We start from the raw sequence: 24,015 nt of genomic DNA on the forward strand, positions 1-24,015 counted from the left end.
CTTCTTAGGCCCTTGGAGCTGCACCCCGTTCCATGAAGGTGCCTTATGCTGCATGATGTTGGCCGTGCCCCTCTCTGCCAAGCACCATCTCTGCCAGCACACTGCTGTTCTTTCTTCAAGGCTCAGCTTCCTCAGCTAACGAGGGTACAGTTAGTCTCTTCCTCTCGTGTGACCCCATTGTCTATTACTCATTAGTGTTTCCACTTATGCAACATTGTCCACTGGAATGCTTATCTCCCAGGCTAGCCCTCCCTCTCCCATCTCCTTTCCAAGGGTGAAACACCACCTCAAAACTCAGACTTTGAGTGTTTGTAAAAGGGATGGAGCTCCCAGCATTGCGGAGGGGGTGTCCCAGGGCCCTTGGCGCAGTTCAGGACTTCACCTTCCTGCGGTCATCTTGCTTAAGTTTGCACCATGGCCCTGCCTACCCGGGTTCCTCTTAGGCCGGACTCAGAAGGAAGTGCACCTTCCTGAATTAGCTGGTGTCTAGTAAGAGGGTGGAGCTTGGGGGCAGTATAACTCGGGTCACTTGTGAGTTTCACTTTTTGCGTGCAAACCAGGTCAGTGGGATACCTCATACTGAGAGAAAAGAGCTCAGGCCTGAGGAGAGTGACCAACGCTGCTTCGCCTGGTAAGAGCCTCCTCCTCTGTCTAGTTCCCGCTTGCCGCAGCCCAGCCCTCGTCTCGCCTCTCCTGCTTGACCCATGCTGGAGGAACGGAGGCTGGAACGAGCCGCTGGTCCTCGGTGGTGACTCCCTCCCTAGCAAGCATCCCTAGCATGCCTTCCTGAAGGAAGGCTCACTCCATATAGCTGACTCAGCTGAGGGAAGCCAAGAGGCCCACAGTTCTTCAAATGTGTGCAGACCCCGGGCTGGGCTCTTCAGAGCTAGTGATATGGGAGTCACGTGCCTCCCCACAAAGACTTTCAGCTGGAGAAGACGGACGTGAATACATTTACCGAGAGTATAAATACTGGGGTTTCTTGGGGGAAGTTTCACGGTCCCTGGCATGTAGAAGTGCTGAATAAATGTCAAATAAAAGAGGGAAAGGAGAAGAGAGTGAGTGAGTGAATGAATGAATGAATGAATGGGCTAGCCGGTGCTTGAAAAGAGAGTGTAATCTCACTACATGTGTACCCCTTGGCCCTTTCCAAAGGTAACTGTCTCAGTTGCCCCATCTTATCTTTGAAATAGACCTGCAATGTATGTGGAACTAACATTCCCATTTGCCAGATTTAGAAACCGAGTGTAGATGTATGTGACTCCGGGGAGATGGATTAGAAACTGATTTCTTGGTTCTCTGAATAAGACTCCTCCCCTCAATTTTACAAAGCTGTATTAGCACCTACCTATGCTGAACCCCTGTGCTGGGCATTGAAGATGCAAAGATGACCCAGACGACGGCGGTTCCAACTCAGGGACAGCAGGAGATAGGGCGAAGCTTGTAGTCAGCGTGGCTGGAGTATGAAGAGAAGTAGCGAGAGGAAGCTTGGATTGAGGACAGCGTGAGGGGCCTGCAATGCCACAATAAGGAATTTTGGACTTTTTTTTTTTTTTTTTGTCTACAGTGGGAGCCATCACAATGCGACGGTTTCTTTCTTAGGGGAGCTACAGCTGGGGAATGACATGATGAGGTCTGTTTCAGCAGTGTTGCTGACGTGTTGAGAGCGTGTGGGGGCGGGTGGGAGGTGGACCCACTGCAGAAGTATCAGTCAGGAGGCTGTTGGTATAATCAGATGGGAGGAAGTTCTCGGGCAGTGGCAGTGGGCACCGGAGGAGGGGACACACGGGAGAGCGCTTTCTGCTCTCAGTTCTGTCTGCCTGAGAACGCTGCACGGAGGAGGCGAGGGTCAGGCGACCTGGGGAGTGTGAGGGAACAGCCCTGAGGCCTCCAGCCAAGCTGGGGCACAGGAGGAGTCGTGGGCAAAAGTGAAGGAGAAAATGAATGTGGCTTTGACTGTTGAGTGTGAGGAGACTCTCCAGCATCCATGTCATGAAGTCTAACAGACCACTGGAATTTGGGATTTGGCTCAGGACAGGTATTTTGGGAGTCCTCACACAGAGGTTTTAATCAAATCTTGGGGACTAGGAGATAAAGAGAATGTGGAAGGGAGAGCTGTCAGAAACCCGGGAGCCCGTTGTTTAAGACAAGAGGGGAGAAGGAGTTACGAAAACTACAAGAGACTCAGCAAGGAGGCCCAGGAGAGACCGGTTGTTGAAGGGACAAGAGGATTTTGCAGTGAAGAGAATGCTGGTGGCTTTGCATGCCTAAGAGAGGGCAGTGCAGGTGGGGACTGAGGAAAAGGCTGGGACAGGGAGGTCAGGAGATCACAGGTGACTAGAGGAGGCCAAGTTCATGGGAGTGATGGGGTAGAAGGTGGGGAGGAGCTGCAGGGTGGGAAGGTACCTTTCCTGCATTTGCTGTTCCAGGAGGGGAGGCAGAGTGCTTCGGTGGACAGATGCCTCCTGCCAATCTTGGGTCCTCCGCTGCATTTCCCTTTTCCTTCACCCCTGAAGGGCACCTGGATCCCTGAAGGCTCCCTCAGGAACCTCCTGGAACAGCAATACCACCTCTAGCTTGAGTGAGCACAACACCTGACATTTCTACAGTCCTTTCCAGGGTGCAAGGACTTTCAGAATCATTAACTCCTTTAATCCTCACAAGAACTGAATTTTTGTCCTGTTCTAGAAGAGGAAATTGAGGCTCAAAGACTTTCCACTCAGATTCAGCTAAATACATCTGAAGACACTGAGCAAGCTTTTGTTGCTCTTGTCTTCTCATTTCCGCCCTTTGACCTATGTTGGTCCGCATTTGGCAGAAGGAAATCAGGCCCTGAGACGGACCCGGGGCAGTGGCTCTGGGCACAGGGTCCTTTCAGTTCTGCATCGCTGCTCCTTCCAGGCCCTGCCAGGAGCTGACGTTCTTGCACCTTACATTTCCCAAAGCATGTACCCAGGTGTGGTTCCACTTAATTCTCACAACAACCTGTGGAGGCAGACATTATTTCCTCCTGTGTTACAGAAGGAGAACTGAAATTCAAAGAAGTCATCAATGACTTGCCCAAAGTTTGTGCCACTAGTGGGAACCCTTTCTGAAGCACAGACCCACCCCTGTCCCCATCGCCCGTCAGAGAGAAATCCATGCACCTCGGCTTGGCATAAAGGCCGTCTGCATCTTTGGCCCCTTCTTACCTCACACCCTTTGTGCCCAATGCTCTAGCACGTCCCTGAACTCCCAAGCACTGCAGTGTACCCATCTCGCCAACTGCCTGTGTCAGCCCTACTGTGACTGCTGGTCCGGCTGTGAGGTCCCTGAGGGTGGGGCCTCTGTCGCCTTCCTCTGTACTCCAGCTTCCAGCAAGTATGCATCAGGACTGGTAAATGTGAATGAAGGACAGGAGTGAACGGCTTTAGGGATAGAAGTCAGCCTTCCCGCTGCCCTCTCATTACAGATCCTCCTGGAAAATGAGGGCCTTCTGGTTGGGGACTGAGGATCTTTGCTGGTCAGAGGTTCTGAGCTCTGTCCATAGCTTCCTTCCTGGTCCCCTTCAGAAGGAAGAAAGTTACGGGTCTGGGTCATGGCCTCCCAGGGCCTATAAAGTAAGTGGTTCACTTGGGCTCTCTCTTTCCTCTCTTAGGTGGCCACCCCCCATTGTGGAGCCACATGGATTCCGTTGGGCCGGTAGCGTTGTGGCAAGGGGACGGAGCTGTCCAGGAGGGCTTGCCCTGCCCGCCAGGCAGCTCTGAGCTGGTAAGTTTTGCACTGGCTGCCCATTCAAGGCTGTCAGAGCAGGATTGGCTGACACCCACGCAGCCCCTCCTAATTTGCCAAGACTTTCCTTCCTGTGAGGCTCCACATAGTACTACAGGTGGGATTAGCTCCTCATTTTGCAGCTCAGGAGGAGGGGGCTCAGAGAGGTGACGAGCCTTGGTTAAGGCATGGCAGGAGCCTGAGCCAAGCTGAGTGTTTCAGCCCCAAATGGATTGCTTCGGCCACCTCGCCACACAGGTGTCTCTCTGCCCCGAATGGGTTGACCCAGTCTAGAAAGGACCCTCCTGGGGTTCTCTTGTGGAAGACTGTGTTCTTAAGGCCCTTCCTTTCCCCGCTTCTCTAGTGACTCCTGCAGGTCTCCCTCCCCTCCACATGGCCATGCAGACAGACAGAGGCGATTTCAGTGCTGAACCCAGTTGGAGGTTAGAGAGCAGCTTACTCTGCATGCCTCAGGTTAGCTTAGAAGTGAGTCTTCCTTTTTTCTGTCGTCTTGACCAAGGTTTAGAACCCTTGCGTACCACATTCTCAAGCAGGAAACACTTGTGTAAGTCATTTCATATCCCTTAGTCTCTGTTTCCTCATCAGTAAAATGGAGGAAAAGGAAGTCGAGTGCTCCCGCCCCTTGGAGGATTAAGTGAGATGCTGGATGGGTAATAAAGGACCTGCACAGAGGAGGGCCTGCAGAGGGCTCTCCAGTCGTTCCCTGCAGCTTCTTTAGTTTTCCGGCTTGTTCGGACATCTGCTGGACTTAGCTTGTTGCCCAAACTGTGGGCATGTCGCGACTCACTACATTTCACGCTCTCACGTCACCCTTATTCAACCTCTGCCCCAGACCCTGCTGTAAGCGTTTCCTCTGTGTGCAACTCACAGCTGGGCCGCAGGTGGTGCCTGGCCTGCCACCACCTCCTGGCTCACTTGCTGCCCCTGCCTCCTGAGGCTCCCGTGCCTGTCCCCACACCTGCCCTGCTGGCTTCATTGCACCTGCATTTTCAGGACAATTCCCTTTGGTTTCAGGGGGACTTCACAGGGATACCACATTTCCCGTGGCCTTGGCCCCCCTCGACACCACAGGCTCACCTTTGGCGCCCCTTCCCATGGTCATCTGGTCATCCAAGGAAGTTTGTTGGCCATGTGTGGTCAGAGCATAGCCTGTCTGGAGCCCCGCCCTTTCCCCCAGGGCTCCTTTTATCACCACAGAGTATGCAGTCAGGCTCTCCAGGCTGTTTTTACCTCGCTTTCTGGGGAAAGGGAAGTCACGTTTCAATGAGCATGTCCTATAGTCCAGCCCCTGTTCCACCCCTTCCCTCTCAGTCCTCACAGCACCTCTAGGAAGTGGGCACTGTTTTTGTTCCTGCTCTGTCGAGTGGGAAACCTGCTCAGAGAGGTGAGGCGATGATGGGCCCAGACCACCTGCCACGCAAGGTGTTTGAAGGAGCCAGCACTGAAGGCATATTGGATCCACCTTCTCTCTGATGCTTTGCTTCTTGCTCTCCTGCCTGAGGTCTCTCCCCACTCTTCTTGGGGGAGGTTCAGGTGGGGGAACTCCAGTAGCTCCTTCTGGCTGCTGTGAGCCCACTAGAGTCGGCCGGGGAAGTCCTTTCGTCTTTCTTGTGGCTTCTGCGTCTCCGAGTCACTCCTTTTGTACCTCTCACTGCACCCAGGAGGAAAATGAAGAAAAACATGCAGCTGCCCGAGCCACTGAATACTCCATAATTCTGTTGTCGTTAAGCAATAATAACACACCGCTCCCACCTACAGCACTTTACACTTTCACATACATGACCCCCTTTAATTCTTATGCCCTCACAACCACTCGATCAACAAATCCTTTCTTAGTGCCAGCCTTGAGCCAGCCACTCCATGTGGCGCTGAGATGCAGCCGTGAGTAGGACATAGCCTCCGGCATTCGGGGCCGGGGGGCTTTCTGAGCTTGATTATTCTCTCAGTTTTGCACAAGAGAGATGTCTGACTTGCCCAGGACCACACAGCCAGGAAGTGGTAGGACGAGAACTCAGATGTAAGTTTCTTCATCCCAGGTCCTATGGGATTTCTTTGCTGTGAACTTCATCAGCTTTGGGTTCTTTTCAGGTGAAATTGCTAGTTTTTATAAGGCTTCACATTTATGTAGAAACATCTCTGCAGTCAGACAGTGGGTTCAAATCCCATTGTGTTCCTTCATAGCTGCTTGGGCTAGGCAGATGACTGTCCGTCTCTGAGCCTCAGTTTCCTCATGTATAACACAGGACTAACCCCTGTGAGCATACATGCTGCTGGAAGCATCTGCTGTAACGTAAGCAGGGAACATCTGGCACTCCTATTAGAGTCATTTGCAGCCGTAGGGATCTGTTTCCCATTCTCTTCCAAAGCAGAGGTGGGACGGAGTCATCCCCCCTCCCTCAGTGGGCAGCCTCTCTCCCCAGGCTCTCCCGCCTCCTTTTCCAGGTGCCCGAGTGGTTACTTTACAGACGCAGGTCAGGCTGGAGCAGCAGGGGCGGGGCCTGGGAAAGGGGAAGCCTAAGAGAGTGGAGTCATGGGTTGGGACTCTCCAAGAACCTCGGGCAGGCTGCTGGGGCTTCTGAAGGACGAGCCAGAAGGTCGTCCAGGGGAGGTTTCCACACACGGGGGAGGTGTGTGTGGGGGCGCTCTTCTTGAGCTCCCCACAGCAGGCTTCTGGTGGAAGAACCTGGGGTGTCCTGTTCTCTGTTCTCCTTGCCTCACCCCTCCCTTCATTCTGATCCACTCCTGGTCCAGCCTTTCCCCCAGTTCATCCCCTTACACTGAAGAAAATCCCTTTAGTTCTTCCCCCAGATTTTCAAATGGCTCGTTCCTTCCCTTCATTTAGGTCACCTCCACAGGGAGACCTTCCCTGACCAATGTCCAAAAATACCTCTTCCTCTCTGGTCACTCTCGGACTTCTATTCCTGCTTTATTTATTTATTTTTTAATAGCTACCATTACTACCAGAACATATTATCTATTTATTTGCTCATTTTCTGCCCCGACACGAGTTGAGCTCTGTAAGGCAGGCCTCAGCTGGCTGTGCAGTGTTCAGCGCTCAGAATAGAGCTGGGCGCGTAGGTGGGCCTTGGCCAGCATCCGTGGGAAAAACCACTAAGGTTGCTGGGCTGTCACTTTGGTGTGGCCTCCAAACTCTCCTCACCACCTCACCATCAGACTGTCACTTTTTCCAGGGTTCTACCCTCTCGCCTCTGTTTCTCTCCTGTCACATGCTGACATTGGACTTGGAAGGTTCTGAGGCATCACGTGACCTCTTCCTGTATGTCCTACTCCTCCAGAAAGCAGCTTTCCTAGATCTGCCTCAGGAGCAGGCCCCACAAGGATTCAGGCCAGGAAAGCCTAGGGGGAGGACTGACAGTCCCCAAGGCACATTAGAGTGGTCACACTGGGCCCCCAGGCCGACCACTCCTCATGCAGGCCCAGCCCCCCAGCTCCAGTACTGGCCTTCTGGGGAGAGCTGAGCTATAAATGTTGATGGTGTATTTAAAAAAAAACAAGAAATGAGGGCTGGGCTTGCTCAGGCTCCAGAGTGGAGTGGATCTGGAGAGGGTGACCGCTGAACTTGAAGTTTGTTCACACCTGTGTTCATTCATTTGCTCTTTAAGTGACAACTCACTGAGCAGCTTGGCTCTGGGTGCTGGGGAGCCAAAGCGAATCATTCGTGGTGTGACAGGAGAAAGGCCTCGCCTAATCCTGACTTCAGTGAAGTAGAAGGGAGAAGGGATATAGGGAGCTGAGAAGGAGCCAGGAGGGAATGGAGCAGGAGGAAGTGGGTGGGTCTTTCCTCCAGAAGGGAGCCTTCTGAGGACATGGGAGCTGGGTGCAGGCTGTGAGCTGTGAGAGAGCCAGCATGTGTGATGGGCTGGGCAGACTCAGGGGAAACCAGCAAGGCTCAGAGGGTCAGACCAGCCCTGGAGAAGCTGCAGGAGGGGACCTGGGCAGGGCTGGCCTGTCCTGCTTGAAGTCGGGGAACTGGGCTGGGCCAACGGGCTCCTGCCCAGATATCAGCCTGTTTCTCCCCAGGTGCAGCAGTGCTTGCAACAGTTCAAGGTGACGGGGGCACAGCTGAGGCAGATCCAAGCCAGCCTCCTGGGCTCCATGGAGCAGGCGCTGAGGGGGCAGGCCAGCCCTGTCCCTGCTGTCCGGATGCTGCCCGCATACGTGGGGTCCATCCCACATGGCACTGGTGGGTGGCATAGACTAAGAGGGGTGGCCAGGCCTGGGGCGAAGTTCTCCGCTGGGAGAGGGGGAAGCTCCTTATCTCTGTCCCCGTCTCTGAGCTTTCCATTCCTAAGTTCCCTTACAAGGCTTCGCAGGCCTTGGGAATGTTTCCTGGAGGCAGAGGGCTTGGTCTCAACAGTTGTATCATCTCTGTGACCTGCTTGTCCCCAGAGAAAGGAGACTTCGTGGTGCTGGAGTTGGGAGCCACAGGGGCCTCACTGCGTGTTCTGTGGGTGACTCTGACGGGCCTTGAAGGGCACCGGACAAAGCCTCGGAGCAAGGAGTTTGTGATCCCCCAAGAGGTGATGCTAGGTCCTGGCCAGCAGGTGAGGGCTCACTGCCAAAGCTCTGGGACCCCGGAGGGCAGCGGGGGCTCCAGTGGGCAGAGCTGAGCCCCCATGTGGCCCACAGCTCTTTGACTTTGCTGCTCGCTGCCTGTCTGAGTTCCTGGATACGCTTCCTGTGGGCAGTCGGGGCCTGCAGCTTGGGTTCAACTTCTCCTTCCCTTGTCACCAGACTGGCCTGGACAAGGTGAGGCAGAGTGGGCACAGGGACATGGGGGGAGGGGCTGCAGACTCGTGAAAGCCATTGGAGGAGTGACCTGGCTTTTTTGCCCCCAGAGCACCCTCATTTCCTGGACCAAAGGTTTTCGGTGCAGTGGTGTGGAAGGCCAGGATGTGGTCCAGTTGCTTCGAGATGCTATTGCACGGCAGGGGGTGAGTGGGGGCAGGGCGATGGGAGGGCGGCCCATGTGGCCTGGGCCTCGGCCTGGCACACGGCGGCTGGGCCTGTGCTTGTGTGAGCGCCCGCTTTCCTCTCCTGCTTGTATCCTTTCCCCAGTTTAACCCTGGGGTAAATGTAGCTACCATTCCCATTTTCTAGGTAGGGCGACTGAGGCCAAGAAAGGTCAAATCAATGCTCAGGACCATGGGGGGTTGGGGGGGAACAAAGATGAGGAGGCTTGACTCTGTCTGCAACAGCCTCACAGTCGGCCGGGAACGCACGGCGCGAACAGGTTGTCTCTGTCAGGAGGTGGCTGCACTGGGCAGGCGCCTGGAGGAGTTTGTCAGGCGCATGAGCTGGGGCTGGGGAGGAAGGGTTTGTTTCGTAGCAGGGCGTATTCCTGAAAAGCCAGGTCCCTCTGGGCCACCCGCCACGGTGCATGGGCTTGGGGAGCCAGGCCAGGATGAGGGCAGACAGCGAGGTGCCTGCAGTGCAGTCTTCATGGGGCCACGGGGGCTCCTTATCCTGGTCCTGTCGGGGGCATTGGTGCTCTGGAGGGATGGCTGCGGTTGGGAGCCACTGAGAGCTGCAGGACCTGAGCTGAGGCGGGAGGAGCCAAAGGGGTGTGGGATGGCAGCGAAAGCTTCCTCTGTGGGGCGGAGGGCCAACAGTGCCTGTGAGGGGCATGTGGACACGTGTGTTTCATGTCGGCATCTCCGTCAAACACGGAGCCCCAGCCCTACCCACCCCCAGGATCCCCGCTCTGCCCTCTCACTGTCCAGGCCTACAGCCTCGACGTGGTTGCCGTGGTGAACGACACGGTGGGCACCATGATGGGCTGCGAGCCGGGCGCCAGGGCGTGTGAGGTCGGGCTCGTAGTAGGTGAGCCGGGGGCCCCTGGTGGCGGTAGGGGGAGGCATGCTGCCCGCTGGGCAGGCCCTGATGGATCGTCCCTGCCAGACACTGGCACCAATGCGTGTTACATGGAGGAGGCGCGGCACGTGGCAGCGCTGGATGAGGACCGGGGCCGAGTCTGCGTCAACATTGAGTGGGGCTCCTTCGACGATGATGGGGTCCTCGGGCCAGTGCTGACGACCTTCGACCACACCCTGGACCAGGAGTCCCTGAATCCCGGCGCCCAGAGGTGGACTGACCTGCTCTAGGCCTTATCCCACCTCTGCGGCCCCCCTCTCCCGCTGTCCCCAGAACTAGCTCTTAGAGCCTACCCTCTCCCTCTGAGTGTCTCCAGGTGGCTCCCTGGGTGGCCCTGGCCAGGCTTAAAGAAGGAAGGGTTCAAGGTTCTAGAATTCAGAGTTTTCACCTCCTGGCACTCTCTTATTCCTGTCTCTAGCTAGCCCTGACAAGAGCTAGAGCTTGAGGGTAGCCGATCCAAGTGTCCCCTGCCCTCCTCTGGGTCCTCCCACACTCCAGAAGGCCCCTACACCTAAACTAAGCCAGCGAGGGCAGTGGGGTCACCTGAATCCTGGGAGGCCATTTTCCTCTGGAACCTCCAGTCTGGGGACCCCAAAGAAAATGATCCCTCCTAGGGGGCTCTCTCAGGTGGGGCCAGGTGGGCCAAGAGCTTAGGAAAGGCTCTGTCCAGCCACCCTTCGTGCCTGCAGGTTTGAGAAGATGATTGGGGGCCTGTACCTGGGTGAGCTGGTGCGGCTGGTGCTGGCTCACCTGGCCCAGCTCGGGGTCCTCTTTGATGGCTGCACGTCCCCCGCCCTGCTGAGCCCAGGGGCCTTTCTTCTGGAGCACGTGGCTGAAATGGAGCAGTGAGTGCAGAGGCCAATGGGATTAGACAAGGGGATTGTCCGCTGGGAGAGGGGAGGCGGCTCTGTCCCCCAGGGAGCCATGGGGCTTCGGGGGAAGGGGCAGGGAGCATCTGGGCTGCTCGAGCCTCAGGGTAGCACCCTGTCCCCTCAGCCCCTCAGCCGGGGCAGCCCGTGTGCACACCCTCCTGCAGGACTTGGGCCTGAGCCTGGGGGCCTCGGATGCTGAGATCGTGCAACACGTGTGTGTGGCTGTGTGCACACGCGCTGCCCAGCTCTGCGCCGCTGCCCTTGCCGCTGTCCTCACCCGCCTCCAGCACAGCCGGGAGCAGCAGACGCTTCAGATCGCCGTGGCCACCGGAGGCCGAGTGTTTGAGCGACATCCCAGGTATTGGCGAAACACAAGATCCTGTTTGAGCAGGGAACACGTGAGTTTGTGTCACACACCCAGAGGGCACTCTGGTACCGCAGGTGCAGGGCACTGAGTACGAATGGCACCCATGCAGAGTGAGGCTAGATGGGGTCTGGGACCAGAATAAGTCAGAGAGAAAAGATGCTCTCCTTGGGTGTGCAAGGGAGGGGTCCCTGGGCACAGGGCGTGTGACTGGTGTACAGACAGATTTAGAATTGAAGTGATCAGGGCCAGGTGCCAAGCCAGGGTGCGCCTGGCATGTGTCTGCGTAGGTTCCTCAGTGTCCTGCAGGAGACGGTGAAGCTCCTGGCCCCCGAATGTGATGTCTCCTTCACCCCCTGTGTGGACGGGGGCGGCCAAGGTGTGGCAATGGTGACCGCTGTGGCTGCCCGCCTGGCTGCCCACCGGTGCCTGCTGGAGAAGACCCTGGCGCCGTTCCGGTTGACCCTCAAGCAGCTGGCAGTGGTGCAGGCACAGATGCGGGAGGCCATGGTCAAGGGGCTCCGAGGGGAGGCCTCCTCCCTCCGCATGCTGCCCACTTATGTCCGGGCCACACCTGATGGCAGCGGTGAGGACCTGGCCTGACTGTGGGGCTGGGACATGGGTTCCTGCAGGTCAGCGTGTGCTGGGGGAATCCACCTGCTCTGGCCTGGCTCTGAGAGTCTCTGCCCCACAGAGCGTGGGGATTTCCTGGCACTGGACCTCGGGGGCACCAACTTCCGGGTCCTCCTGGTACGTGTGGCCACAGGAAGCGTGCAGATCACCAGCCAGGTCTACTCCATCCCTCAGTGTGTGGCCCAGGGCTCTGGACAGCAGGTACCCACAGCTTGGGGCTGAATCAGGGTGGGGAAGGGCTGGGCTGACCCCCGCTGACCTGCGTTGCCCCTCAGCTCTTTGACCACATTGTGGATTGCATCGTGGACTTCCAGCAGAAGCAGGGCCTGAGCGGGCAGAGCCTGCCCCTGGGTTTCACCTTCTCCTTCCCGTGCAAGCAGCTCGGCCTCGACCAGGTGAGGGAGGAGAGGCCGGGAGAAGCCATCCCTAGAGGCTTTCCACCCACATATACTTCATGGAGTGGGCAGGAGGCGGGGACAGGCTTCTGGTGCCCTGGACTGGGAGGAGGGCAGGCGGAGGGCTGAGCCTACACTCAGCCTGTTCCACCAGACGTGGTGTGCCCAGGTGGATGGGTGTGGTGAAGTGGCCTGGAATCCAGGGCCATGAAGAGGCCTAGGGTGGAGCAGGACACGGGTTCCCCTGGGGGCTGCCAGTGGGCAGGAGAGTGGGCACCTGGGCACCTGGGAGAGATGTAGGTTCAAGTCTGGGCCGACTGCAGGCACGTGGCCCATGCCACCCGCAGCAGCCTAGGGACCTGCGGGGAGCAGCCTCTCAGAGGGGCCTGTGCTTGCATGGGTTCTGTGCCGTCCCCCACACCCCCACCAGTGTCCCTCTCAGTGCCTGACTGCGGTGGCAGAGCAGCAGGCACTCAGCACACACCTCTGCAAGTCCTTCAACAAGAACGCTAGACTTTTCATGCACACACCAGAGGCCAGTTGTGGAGGCAGCTGTACCTGAAACCCGGTCCAAAATCCCAGGGGTCCCCTCCTCAACACCCCTAACTTCTGCCGAAAACCCTCTGGGCTGAGGAGCCTGCGGCCCCTGCAGGCGTCCACCGCATTCTTCCACACCCAAGTCCCTGAAAAGCTCTGCCGCCTCCCCTCCCACCAGCCTGCAGGCCTGTGGCTGTCACCTGCTGCGGCCCTGACCTCTCAGACACGTGCTTCTGCACTCCCCGCACTTGACCCGGTCAGTCAACCAGCAGCATCTCTCTGCTGGTCCTGTCTGCTTCAGGCGAAGCACCTGGCACCTTTTCATTATTCCTTGAGAGGTGTGAGAAGCAGGTGGGACTCAGGATGCAAAATCAGGAGTCCAAGAAACACGGTCCAATTAATCTTCCATCACCCAACTTACCTTCTGTGTTGAGCCCCCATTCTTTGGAGGGGTGAAAACTTAATGTTGATCAATTTGGGGACCCCCTTCCCCAGGCTGGGCCCCTCTCGGCCACACATGCCCTTTGCTGTAAAGAACGTGCAGACACGTGGGATACAACAGAGGAGATGGCCACCCACACCCGCCATCTGCACTCTGCCACTTCCTTTCTTGGGTCTTGACACCTACCTGGGCGTTTGGTGGGAAAGGAAAACAGGCCTCCTCTGCTCTCAGATCACCCCAATCCCTTGTCTGCTCCCTACCCCCCAGAGGTGTGCCCAGGGGGTGTTTATCTTGCCTGGGAGCCGGGAAGCCATTGCTAATCCTCACAATCTGGCCTCCCCAAAACGGGTCCCCCCTCTCATGCACTCTCACTGGCTCCGGTTTCTGTGTTTGAGACAATGAGCACAGAATACTCTCACTGTGGTTACATGGGAAAAGGGATAAAAGGAAATATTACTGGGGAAATGTTGCTTAGTGTTTCTAAAATCCCCTGCTCCAAAGATTTGCAGACCTGTTTTCCATGCTCCTACCTGCCTGAGCAGTCGTTTGGTCCTAACGGTGGTGGAATAATTCCCCTTGCCCCCTCCCTCAGAGGAAGCACACTAAGAAAAGTATAGTCAAGCCCATGTCACTATGTTCACAATTTAAGGGCAATTTCTCACAATAAAGGTGTATCTGTCTTGTCCCCTCCCATCCTGCCCAGGTGTCTGGGTTCTGGCTTTTCTATTCGTCCTTCACTAATACCTGGAACATACGTTTGAGTCTCCCATTGACACAGCTCTGTCCCCACGCCGAGAATTCCTTCTCTTAAGCGACTCTTGTTAGTCTTTCTGGAAAAGCAGAATTTGCTGTCCTGTGGCCCTCTGAGCATTCTCTGTCCTCCCCTTTCACACACACATGTACCCATTTTCCAGCTCTGTCCCTTCCTAACCCAGTTATGAAGGGCCATTCCTTCTGAGCAAATGTCTTAAAATGGCCAGACCCTCAGACCATTTGAGCATTCTGGCACTAACAATGGAAGGCATAGGTTGGATGGTTATTAATAGATTTCTTCACACCGGAAGGCTCCTGGGGAAGGAGAGGGCAGAGGGCAAGGCCCTCAACTGTTAGGCAGAGTGGGCCTAAAATCCTGCTAGGGGAGGGGGGACATTGTATGCTTCTGATGAGATTCCAAGGAACGTCCAGCTTCTAGTCCTGCCTTGTTCCCACTCCAGGGCATCCTCCTGAATTGGACGAAGGGTTTCAATGCATCCGACTGCGAGGGCCAAGATGTCGTGGGTCTGCTGCGAGAAGCCATCCAGCGTAGACAGGTAAGGATCTGCCTTCAGAGGTGCTTTGGGGCTGTGGCAAGCCTTCAGGGGAGCAAAGGGTCTCCTGCTTCCCGAGGGTGGGGGCCCTCTGCAGTAGAGACCTCTGGGTCCTGCACTGGTTGCCGTGACGACCATGTTGCCCAGCAACTAGCAGCATCCTTTTGTGTGCAGGCAGTGGAGCTGAATGTGGTTGCCATTGTCAATGACACGGTGGGAACCATGATGTCCTGCGGCTATGACGACCCCCGTTGCGAGGTCGGCCTCATCATTGGTAAAGAAGGCCCTGCGCTTTTGTGCCCCTACTGCCTGATGCTAAGTCCCTGCTGCCTGTTGCTTCCTGTTTGGATGTTCCTCTGGCCTTGGGGATGTGGATCATTCCTGTTTGACCTGTTGGGCTTGGAGTGTGGAGTTGAAGTGTCTAGCTCAGCTCAGTTGCTGACTCACAGTCATTTAAGCTCTCTGAGCCTCAGTTTGCCCTTCTGTTAAATGAATCTGAGCATCGATGTCATACAGATTTGTGTGGAAATACTGGCTCTGACATTCCCACCTTGTATGGCCTTGGGCAGGTCACCAGAGCCTCAGTTTCCTCATCTCTAAGATGGAGATACTGATACCGCCTGTCCCGAAGGGTCTGGAGGATGAAAGGAGGGCTGAGCATGGCACAGTGCCTGGCTTGGGGTATACACTCAGTGCTTGGAGCTGGTGGCAGCCGGGGGTTGACAGAGAATGAGCTGTGAGCTTCAGGTGGTCCGCGACTCTAAGTCTTTATTGAACAGCTATCCTATGGCCAGCTGGGGGCTGGAGGAAGGGACAGGAAGACACATAGGAAAGGGGGGAACACCTACCTTCTCAGAACTGGTGCTTCAGCAGGGGTTGAGCCCAGAAGAGCACATGGCAGTCAGAGAGAGCTGAATCTGACTCTGCGCCAGGGCAACAAGGCTGAGCTCGGAAAGGAAGGGTCCCAACATGAGAGGGACTTGCAGTGAAAGTCTTGAAAGAAGGGTTCTAGGCGGGGGAGCGGGGCTCACAGGTCCTTAGAGCACGAGGTGTGTGGTAGCCTCCCAGGGGACTGAGAGCTACTTGAACAGAGGGTCTGGCACAGGGAGGCACTCGGAGGGGCATGCCCAGAGGGCCGTGGGCATAAACCACTGGATGGAGGAATTCCAAATGGGGCGGACCAGACCACCTGCCTAGAGCTGACCCTGTTTTGGGGAGAGGTAGGGGGTGCCTTTGCATTGGGTATGCCCCTGCCTGGAAGGCCTTGCCTTTCATTGCTTCTGGGCTTCAAGGCCAAATCCAAACGTCACTTCCTGTCTGTAGCTCTTCTGACCCTTTAGGCAGGAAGACTCACCGTGCTCAGGGCTCCCCTGATGCTCTTCCCTGCACCTCTATTTGGGCACATACAGGCAGTACTGAAGTCGGCTGCGCATTGCCCCGCCTCTGGCCACTGTGGGGTCCTCGTGTCTGGCTCTTGTCTACAACCCCGGCTCTTGGCCCAGGGCCTGCTAGTTTGACTAAAGACCTGAAGGCCAGTCCAGGGAGCTTAGGCCTCTCACCTGTAGACAGTGGGGATGTCACACATTTCCCAGGGAAATGACATGACAGATGGCATTTTTAGGCATGCCCTGGGGGAGCATGGGAGATGCACTGATGGTGGTGCTGGTGGAGACAGCAGTGAAGGCCCTGAGGGCTTGGTGCTGGCAGGGTCTGCAGAAGGAATGTCGGGAAGGAAGGAAGACTAGGACCGGGGCAGGGCGTGAGCATGGGAGACGGAGAGGGAGGGGATGAGCCCCCGTCTTGCCCTCTCAGTGTGGCACGGGCTCAGCGGTGTCTTCTCTGCATCAGTAAATGGCTCCCACCTCATCTGGCTTCCCACAGGAACCGGCACCAATGCCTGCTACATGGAGGAGCTCCAGAACGTGGCGGCCGTAGCCGGGGACTCAGGCCACATGTGCATCAACATGGAGTGGGGCGCCTTTGGGGACGATGGCTCTCTGGGCACGCTCAGCACCTGCTTCGATGCAACTGTGGACCAGGCGTCCATCAATCCTGGCAAACAGAGGTGTGGGCTGGGCTAGGCAGGGGCGACTGTTGGTGGCCTCCGCTGCTGATGGCAGCTGAGGTGGGGCTCCTGCCCTGTGCACACACACGCTTCCGTGCAGGTTTGAGAAGATGATCAGCGGCATGTACCTGGGGGAGATCGTCCGCCACGTCCTCTTGCATTTGACCAGCCTTGGAGTTCTCTTCCGGGGTCAGCAGACCCAGCGTCTTCAGACCAGGGACATTTTCAAGACCAAGTTTCTCTCTGAGATTGAAAGGTTCTGAGAGGTCCCCCCCACCGCCCAAACGGCTCTGCCTGTCCACTCTGGGTGGAATGCTGGTTGGAAGGAGGTCTAGCCTGGAGGATGGAGAAGTCACCAGAGGGGGGAGCTAATGCAGGACCCTGCCTCTCTGTGCTCTATTCCTTCCTGTCCCCAGCGACAGCCTGGCCCTGAGACAGGTCCGAGCCATCCTGGAGGATCTGGGGCTGCCCCTGACCTCAGATGATGCCCTGATGGTCCTGGAGGTATGCCAGGCTGTGTCCCAGCGGGCCGCCCAGCTCTGTGGGGCAGGTGTGGCTGCCGTGGTGGAGAAGATCCGTGAGAACCGGGGCCTGGAAGAGCTGACCGTGACTGTGGGGGTAGACGGGACCCTCTACAAGATGCACCCCCAGTGAGTCTGGGTGCTGGGTTGGGCAGGGAGGCATAGCCAGGGCGGGCTTGGACGGCCTGGCTGACCTCACCCCCTCCCCTCACAGCTTCTCCCGTCTGGTGGCAGCCACTGTGCAGAAGCTGGCCCCTCACTGTGCCGTCACCTTCCTGCAGTCAGAGGATGGGTCGGGCAAAGGTGCGGCCCTGGTCACCGCTGTAGCCTGTCGCCTGGACCCGCTGGCCCATGTCTGAAGAAGCCCAGGGCCCAGACCCATCTGTCCCCCAGCCGGGCCCAGCCACCCAGGACTCCCAGAGCAGCCCGTGTGTGACCCCTCTGTGGCCTCAACCTCTGGCTTCCTCAACAGAAGCCACACTCGGGTTAGCAATATATATATATAATTTATTTACATTCACGTCCGCTAAAATCCCTACGCGCCCCGGCGGCCGGGCAAGGCTGTGTACATAAGGCCAAATGTAAGTGCGCGAATGCACTTAAGACAGAGTCAGGGCACGAGCTTCGCACGACAGGCCCCAGGGCGGGCACGCCACGGCACGCACACTCGCCATTGTCCAGCCCGGGACTCCCGTTGCATATTCACACGCCCCGTCGGGCAGGGCTCCTCGCAGCTGGGGACAGGGCAGGATCAGGGAGGAGCCGTTGGGTGTCCCTGGGTGGGTGGGAGCAGGGCAGCATGTGACAGATGTGGACTGACACCGGGTGTGAGAGACGTGAGTGGCCTCCGGGTGTACAGCATGAGATGTGTGTGCGGGGGCATTCGTGTGAGATGACGCACGAGACATGCGTGGGCACGTGCCCATGTGGGGTTCATGTGCCTGAATCCAGGGGCCGCCCCCCGTCTGGCTGTGGCCCTCAGTCCCGCAGGCTTGGAGCCGAGCCCCTCAAACGTGCCCCTACCCGGCAGGCACAGAAATGTTTGCATAAGGTCCAGCTCAGGCAGGAGCTCTGGGGCTACGTCCCGAGGCCAGCGTGTGCGCGCATGCCATGTGTGTGCGGCCCCCAGCCAGGGGCAGAAGGAGAGGTAGCACCACACACATATACACACACAGATGGGCTGGGCTCAGCCCGGCTCCTGGCACTGTCCACCCTGGGCCTTGGGGCAGGTGGCAGTGCCAGCCTGGCCAGGCAGGCCATGGAAGGGCGGGAGTGTGGGCAGGGTCTGAAGGGCCAGTGTGAAGAGACAGTGTCCGCTAGGAGGGGGCCTGTCCACACCGCTCCCCCAGGTGTGGTGGAGGGACCCCATCTGGCTTCTGCCTGTCCCTGGTGACAGGTTCCAAAGCTGGTGAGAGTGTAGGCGTTGGGGGCCTGGCTGGCCTCAGCACTCAGCCTCCGACACTGTGAAGAGGCCACCATCCGGCTGGCCCAGTCCTGCCACTGCTGCAGCCAGCTGGCTGAGGTTGCCGTTGGGGAAGTGCCTCGCCTCCCACAGGTTGAGGATCATGGCTGTGGGGCTGGGCTTGGAGGCAAAGAAGCTGAGATGGCTGCGGAGGGGCAGGGGGAGGGGTCCGTCAGTGCCTGGCCTGACCCCAGGCTTCTGCCTCGTCCCCCAGCCCACCCGAGGGCAGGGCCTCCCCTCTGCCCAGCATACTGGATGCCCTGGCTGCGGGTGGATGGGGCATAGGCCCCACCCACAGAGCGTCCTGTCCACCCCACCCACCCTCCCAGCCATGCTGGACTGCAGGTGGCCTTTGCAGCCCCTCCCTGCCCATCTCCCACCCACCTGTCAAGGTGTAGTTTCTGGGCCAGAGTCCGCCAGTCAGCACCCCGGCTACAGGGGGGGTCCAGGCTGGTAATGATCTTCTGCCGAATGAGGAAGGGGATCTTGAAGGCACTGGGGCCCACTAGGGCTGGGACCCCCCCTTCACTCTCCAGAGCCAGCAGCTCGGTGAATCTCGTGTCCTGGGGCACGAAGGAGTGGAGATAACTGTTAGAACTTTCCCTGGTCCAGGCCATCTGCCATATCCCCCTGGGGGAGCGTCCAAACCACCCCAGAGCATGGGGGCACATAGGCACTGGCACTTCCTGGGCACTCCCTCATTGGGGCTCGGAGCTGCAATGACACGGCCAGAGAGCAGTCTGGCTTCACCCCCTCCTCTCTTCCCCCAGCCCGCCCCAAGTCACCCCCGGCCAGCCTCTGCTGACCCCTCAGAAGTCACTGTCCTCCTCTCACCTTCCCTCAGAGCTGCCTAACTCTTACTGACTCTTCGAGGCCCAAAACGAAGTCCCCCCGCAGGGAGGCCCAGGGCCCCGCTGCTCCACCTCTCGCTCTTGCTGCTCCCACATCCTCTCCTGAACCCTCCCCAAGTCCCGTGGCATCTGTGTGCATCTGTCTGTTTGCACCCACACCTCTCCCCTGAGACTCTGTGGAAGCTGCCAAGCAGGTCTGGTTTCTAGAAGGAGATGGCAGGGTAGGCCGGGGGGTGGTGATGCTGGTGGCGTGGGTTATGGTGGTGCCGATACCCCTCCTGCCCACCTTGGTGATGTTGAAGTTGATGCTGAAGCTCTGCCCATCACCCTCCACCTGCCACACCCACACCTTGCAGGCCAGGTCACTGGTGCTGGGGCTGACACGCTCCAACGTGAAGGTGCAGTGCAGGAACTGCTGCGTGCCATTCCAGATGTGATAAAAGGGGATCTCCTGGGGGGGGGGACAGAGGTGCGGCATTAGGTGTGCCCCGCAGCACGTGTGCCCGCTCCACGACCTTGAGTGCCCTCACCTGGTAGCTGACGAGAAGTTTGCTCTTCCACAGGGAGCTGGGCACGTCATGGATGGACAGGCGCAGGTTGTGGTAACTGTCTTTCAAATGCAGGACACGAGGCTCCTGGATCAGCTGTCCTCCCAGCTGCTTCTCCAGCTGCACCACTTCCTGTAGCAGTGTCCCAGGTGTCAGCCGAGCCTGGCTGGGGAAGGACCGCAGCCGCCAGCCCTCCCGCAGGGCCAGAGGCCTCAGCCCTCCCTGCCAGGCATAGCCTCCCCGCAGGCGGGCGGCGGCAGGGGCAGTACCTTGAGTGCATCGCGGGTGTCGTGCAGGCAGTAGACTCGGATGTTGTACTCCAGGGAGGTGCAGGCCACGGGCGCAAACAGAAGCAGCTTGAGGCGCTTGGCAGCGGCCACACTGAGGGCCTCTCCCACCAGGGCGAAGCGGCCCAGCTGCTCGGTGAAGACGTAGCAGGAGCTGGCCTCCAGCTGGCAGTAGTAGAGGTGGGATGGCGCCTCCTCACCCAGGTGCAGTACGTCCTGCGTGCAGGGCCCGGTGGGTCAGCTCACGGCCAAGTGCAGGGGCGGCCGGAGACTGGGGACAGGGACATGGCTCAAGGGCCAGGTGGGAAGCCGGGTTCCACTCGGAGCCCTGTGCCGGTTCCCTTGGGTGGGCCGTGGGGCTGTCCCTGCTCACCTCCCAGGTGCCCTCGCAGGACTGCTTTTTGAGGCGTAGGCTCCAGCTCTCAGGGCTGGGCTCCCCACAGTGGTCCATGGCGAGGATGACAGGCCGGGTTAGCAGGACACCGGGGGGCCCGCAGCTAACGATGGGACTCAGCAGGGTCTGACAGCCGGCTAGGGGCAACCTCAAGTGGGGAAATACAGGTGGGGAGGGCAAGGCATCAGTGGGCCGTCCTGGAACAGGGCAGGGCCGGGCAGGGGTGGGAGCAGGGCTGCAGAGCTCACAGAGCTGATCCCTGGCCTGCCCTCCCCCAGGCCAGACCAGGCCCCACAGCGGGTGGGCAGGGGACAGGACCCGCGCAGCCCCAGCAGCAGGGCCCACGCCCACACCTCACATCCTCGGGCTTGTGCAGCGTGAGGTAGATCTCGTAGATCTTTCCACGGGGTATGGAATCTGGAGGGATGAGGAGGCTGACCCCTGTGACAGAGCGGGAGGGGCCGGGCCTTACCACCAAAGACACCAAACAGCCCCCTCTGCCAGCCCCTGCATGAGCCTCCCTTTGAGGACTGACAGACGCTGGCCTGGCCTGGGGACAGAGGTGCCACAGGGGCTGTCAGGCTATCCCACTACACACACACAGGCATGAAGCTGAATCACAGTGACCCTAAGAAAGGCTGAAGGGACTCAGATGGGAAAAGCATGCCCAGTTAGCCTGGGCACAGAATACACTGGAACAAAAGGTGCCAGGTATGCTGTACCTACTTCCCTGCCTCCGGCATAAAGGCCAGCTCCCTGGCCTGGCTCTTAGGGCCCTTCACCTCTGGCCCCTACTGCCTTTCCAGCAGCATCTCCAGCCGAGCCTGTGCGGCATACTCGCCTTTCTGGAACCACTGCCCCGGACAAGCCCGGTGCCCCGCCTTCCTGCCCTGCTCAAGCTTCCTCCGCCTCCATCGGCCATGGCCACCTCCAGGCCACTCTCAGCCACCCGGTAGGACTTGGCTCCTCACTTGGCAGTGGGCCCCTGTAGGTGGGGCCGGGCCTTTAACAACCTTGCCCACTTTGGTAGCCCTCCCTGGTCTGGGAGCCATGGATTCACCTGTCCCAGCGTCTTACAGGGGCAGCACCAGAAAGTGCCTGCTGAGGGAGAGTGGTCACAGGGAAGAGGCAGTGGGGCAGGACATGTGAAGTCGGGGGCTGGGGAGTAGTTGTGCAGCTGGCGAGGGGTGCTTCTGCCCCCACTTGCTGCCCTTTTAGGATAGGAAGCCCCTACATTAGGAAGAGGGGGAGAAATTCTGTGACTTTACCCCACCAAGTCCAAAAGCACAGGCACGCTCTCCAGAGAGGGTAACCAGGCAGGCTGGATGGTAAGTCACCACCTCCCGGGAACTGCAGCCCGGCAGAGGGGAGCCAGTGATGGCATTTACTGCTCCTGCTTCCTTCACCAGCCTGCACTGCCCCTGGCACAGCCAGCCAGTGTTGGTGACCGTCCCAGAGATCTGCGCGTGAATGCTCTCTGTGGCAGAGGTTCACACACCCCCATTCTCCTTCAATGAATGCTCCCGCCGAGTACAGGTACTCAGGAAAGTGAGGGGAAACCACGAGTCCTGCTCTCATGAAGCGCCAAGCGCAGCAAGGAGAACGATGAGTGGATGGCAGTAAAAGGTGCTGGGTGCTGGAGGAGAGCTGGGGGGAGCTGCAGCTCACCCACCCCACCAATGGTCGCCAAGCACCCACTGTGCGCCTGTCCCTTTTTAAGAGCGTGGCATGGCCCATCTCATGTCTTCATCCTGGCAGCCCTTTGGCAGGGATATGAGGCACAGAGAGGGAGGGCTGCCAGGCTAAGACCCGGTGCATGGGGGAGAGGGACTCGTGTGTGCAGACGGCAGCACGGTGTGCGTGGGGCGCTGAGAGCCCACGTGGCTGCCATGTGCAGAAGTGTGCTTAGGAGGGGAGAGGCCACTGCAGCTGGCCAGCAGGGGATGGGCCATTGTGGCCTTGTCATGTGGGTTTTGCAGGGGGCACTGGGGAGCCCCAGAAAGGGTTCAAGCAAGGGAGGGACATGATGGAGTGTGGCCTCACTGGGTGAATGCTAGGAGCTGTGAACCAGATGACCGGTAGGTGTTGCGAGGCAGTGGGAAAGACAGGAAGCAGGCGCGTGCAAGAGAAGTTGAGGAGGAAGAATGACAGGATGGGTGTGTGACTCAAGCTGGTGTGGAGGTGAGGGAGGCAAGTGAAGAAGAGCAGGAGGTCAAGGTGACCCCGAGTTTCTGACTCCAACAACTCCACTGTGCTGTCCCTGAGGTGGGGAAAGCCGAGAAGCAGGAGGTTCTGGGGGAGGGTGGGAGACGGTGCTGTTTTAGGCACAAGGAATCGGAGCTGCTGTGAGACATCCAGATGGAGCTGCCCAGGAGGCAACTGGGTGTACGAATCTGTCACCCAGGAGAGCGGCAGCTGGGGCTGGAGGAGTGGGAGTGATCTGCACAGACATGGCGACTAAAGCCACGGAGTGGGGGAGGGAGCTCTGATGAACACCTACATTTAGGGAACAGGCACCCGGAGCAGCTGGAGAGCGGCCAGGGGCCAGACCATCAGGGCACGTGGGGACATCTAAGCCGAGGGAACAGAGAATTTCAGGGTGGGAGTGACCAGCCACACCAGAGGCTTCCCCAAAAGGTGACCATGGAAAGGGTCCCCGGAGTGTATCAAGGTTTCTCAGGGACCCTGGTTTACATGAGGTGGTGGGTGGAGGAGCGCCCTGTCCAGGTGTTGGTCCTTTGCTGTCTCTTCACCTGCTCCACCTAGGGGCCCAGGGCCTGGACGGAGCCCGGCACACACACTGTCGGCTGTGTACGTGAATGGACAGAATCCTGTGCCCTAGGCCACAGAAGGGAGACAGCTCGGGCCAGGGCCTCCACGCTGGCCCCCTGCCAGCCACGACTGCGTCCTCGTCCAAACTCTACCCCCTTTCCTTGCTGGCCTGGCTCAGCACTTGGGGTGAGGCTGAGCGGCACAGGAAAAACTTCCGGGCTGTCCCACCCTCCTCCATGAGGGACACGGAGGCTAATCTTGCCCCTTAGAGCTACCGGAGCACTCTGTGGCCCGTCCCACCTGTATGAGGGATCATCAGCCGGCCCCCGAGGAAGTTGAAGGTCCCGTAGGCCATGTTGCTGGTGCCGCGTGGCAGGGAGCGGAAGTAGTTCTGGGTGGACAGGCGGGAGACGAAGTCCTCGGCCTCCGAGGTTGGTGAGCTGTGGTGCAGCGTGTGACGGCCGCCACTCAGCGGGCTGAGCAGGTGCCCGTTGGTGAGCTGGAACTTGGGGCTGGGCCCGTCCTGCCGGGGACACAGGCTGCCCTGGTAGGTGGTGGTGGTGGTGCTGAGGTCTGGCTGGATGGTGAGCAGATGGGGATTGTCTGCGGGATAAAGACAGACTCAGGGAATGGCAATGGGGATGGCCCTGTCTGGGCGACCCCGGCCTGGAGGCCCCAGGCAGGAGTGTTGGGGGCTGGAGCACCCCACCTGCTTTGCTGGGCTTGATGCTGACGGGCTGGAAGCCTGAGGTGAGGATGGACGAGTCGGCCACGTCTGAGTCCAGCCCCTCCTTCTTGCGGCAATAAACCAGGATGAGGACAAGCAGCAGCAGGAGGAGGCACACAGCCACAGCCACGAGGCCCACGTACAGGGCCACGTCCTCGGGCCCGGAAGTGGC

General features: G+C 58.6%; 2 protein-coding genes across 7 annotated transcripts in view; one reads left to right on the forward strand and one right to left on the reverse strand.

The window, feature by feature from the left end:
- The first annotated feature begins 485 nt into the window (after positions 1–485).
- Positions 486–17,318, forward strand: HK3 (hexokinase 3). Of its 5 annotated transcripts, none has more exons than XM_033096519.1 (19): positions 486–631; positions 3,638–3,750; positions 7,813–7,975; positions 8,182–8,336; positions 8,422–8,541; positions 8,631–8,726; positions 9,516–9,615; positions 9,694–9,877; positions 10,356–10,511; positions 10,663–10,896; positions 11,193–11,488; positions 11,597–11,736; positions 11,811–11,930; positions 14,124–14,219; positions 14,391–14,490; positions 16,098–16,281; positions 16,382–16,537; positions 16,698–16,931; positions 17,017–17,161. In XM_033096519.1, the coding sequence occupies exons 2-19, from the start codon at positions 3,664–3,666 to the stop codon at positions 17,159–17,161; spliced, it is 2,766 nt and encodes a 921-aa protein (XP_032952410.1). In that variant the 5' UTR covers positions 486–631; positions 3,638–3,663. The 5 variants fall into 5 exon arrangements, with proteins under 5 accessions (XP_032952410.1, XP_032952411.1, XP_032952413.1 ...); XM_033096520.1 differs by lacking the exon at positions 486–631 and adding an exon at positions 1,762–1,842; XM_033096522.1 differs by lacking the exon at positions 486–631 and adding an exon at positions 4,115–4,224 and having other exon boundaries at positions 3,640–3,750.
- The window catches only part of UNC5A (unc-5 netrin receptor A), a 58,139-nt gene continuing 51,412 nt past the window's right edge, over positions 17,289–24,015 (reverse strand). For both annotated transcript variants that reach the window (XM_033096525.1, XM_033096524.1), the window contains 9 exons: positions 23,826–24,014; positions 23,417–23,719; positions 20,698–20,785; positions 20,324–20,492; positions 19,933–20,166; positions 19,646–19,795; positions 19,402–19,566; positions 18,649–18,827; positions 17,289–18,409 (listed from right to left, as the gene is read on the reverse strand). In XM_033096525.1, coding sequence (XP_032952416.1) covers positions 18,244–18,409; positions 18,649–18,827; positions 19,402–19,566; positions 19,646–19,795; positions 19,933–20,166; positions 20,324–20,492; positions 20,698–20,785; positions 23,417–23,719; positions 23,826–24,014 — 1,643 coding nt within the window. In that variant the 3' untranslated portion in view covers positions 17,289–18,243. The remainder of the gene's footprint in view (positions 18,410–18,648; positions 18,828–19,401; positions 19,567–19,645; positions 19,796–19,932; positions 20,167–20,323; positions 20,493–20,697; positions 20,786–23,416; positions 23,720–23,825; position 24,015) is intronic.

Source organism: Rhinolophus ferrumequinum, chromosome 24, assembly GCF_004115265.2.
Source record: "Rhinolophus ferrumequinum isolate MPI-CBG mRhiFer1 chromosome 24, mRhiFer1_v1.p, whole genome shotgun sequence".
NCBI lineage: Eukaryota > Metazoa > Chordata > Mammalia > Chiroptera > Rhinolophidae > Rhinolophus > Rhinolophus ferrumequinum.

Excerpts from the sequence above, each read along its gene's own strand:
- HK3 (XM_033096519.1), top strand. The coding sequence starts at position 3,664 with ATGGATTCCGTTGGGCCGGTAGCGTTGTGGCAAGGGGACGGAGCTGTC. Across the intron at positions 10,512-10,662 it reads CACGTGGCTGAAATGGAGCA|CCCCTCAGCCGGGGCAGCCC; the intron begins GTGAGTGCAGAG and ends CTGTCCCCTCAG. Across the intron at positions 16,538-16,697 it reads TTTCTCTCTGAGATTGAAAG|CGACAGCCTGGCCCTGAGAC; the intron begins GTTCTGAGAGGT and ends TCCTGTCCCCAG.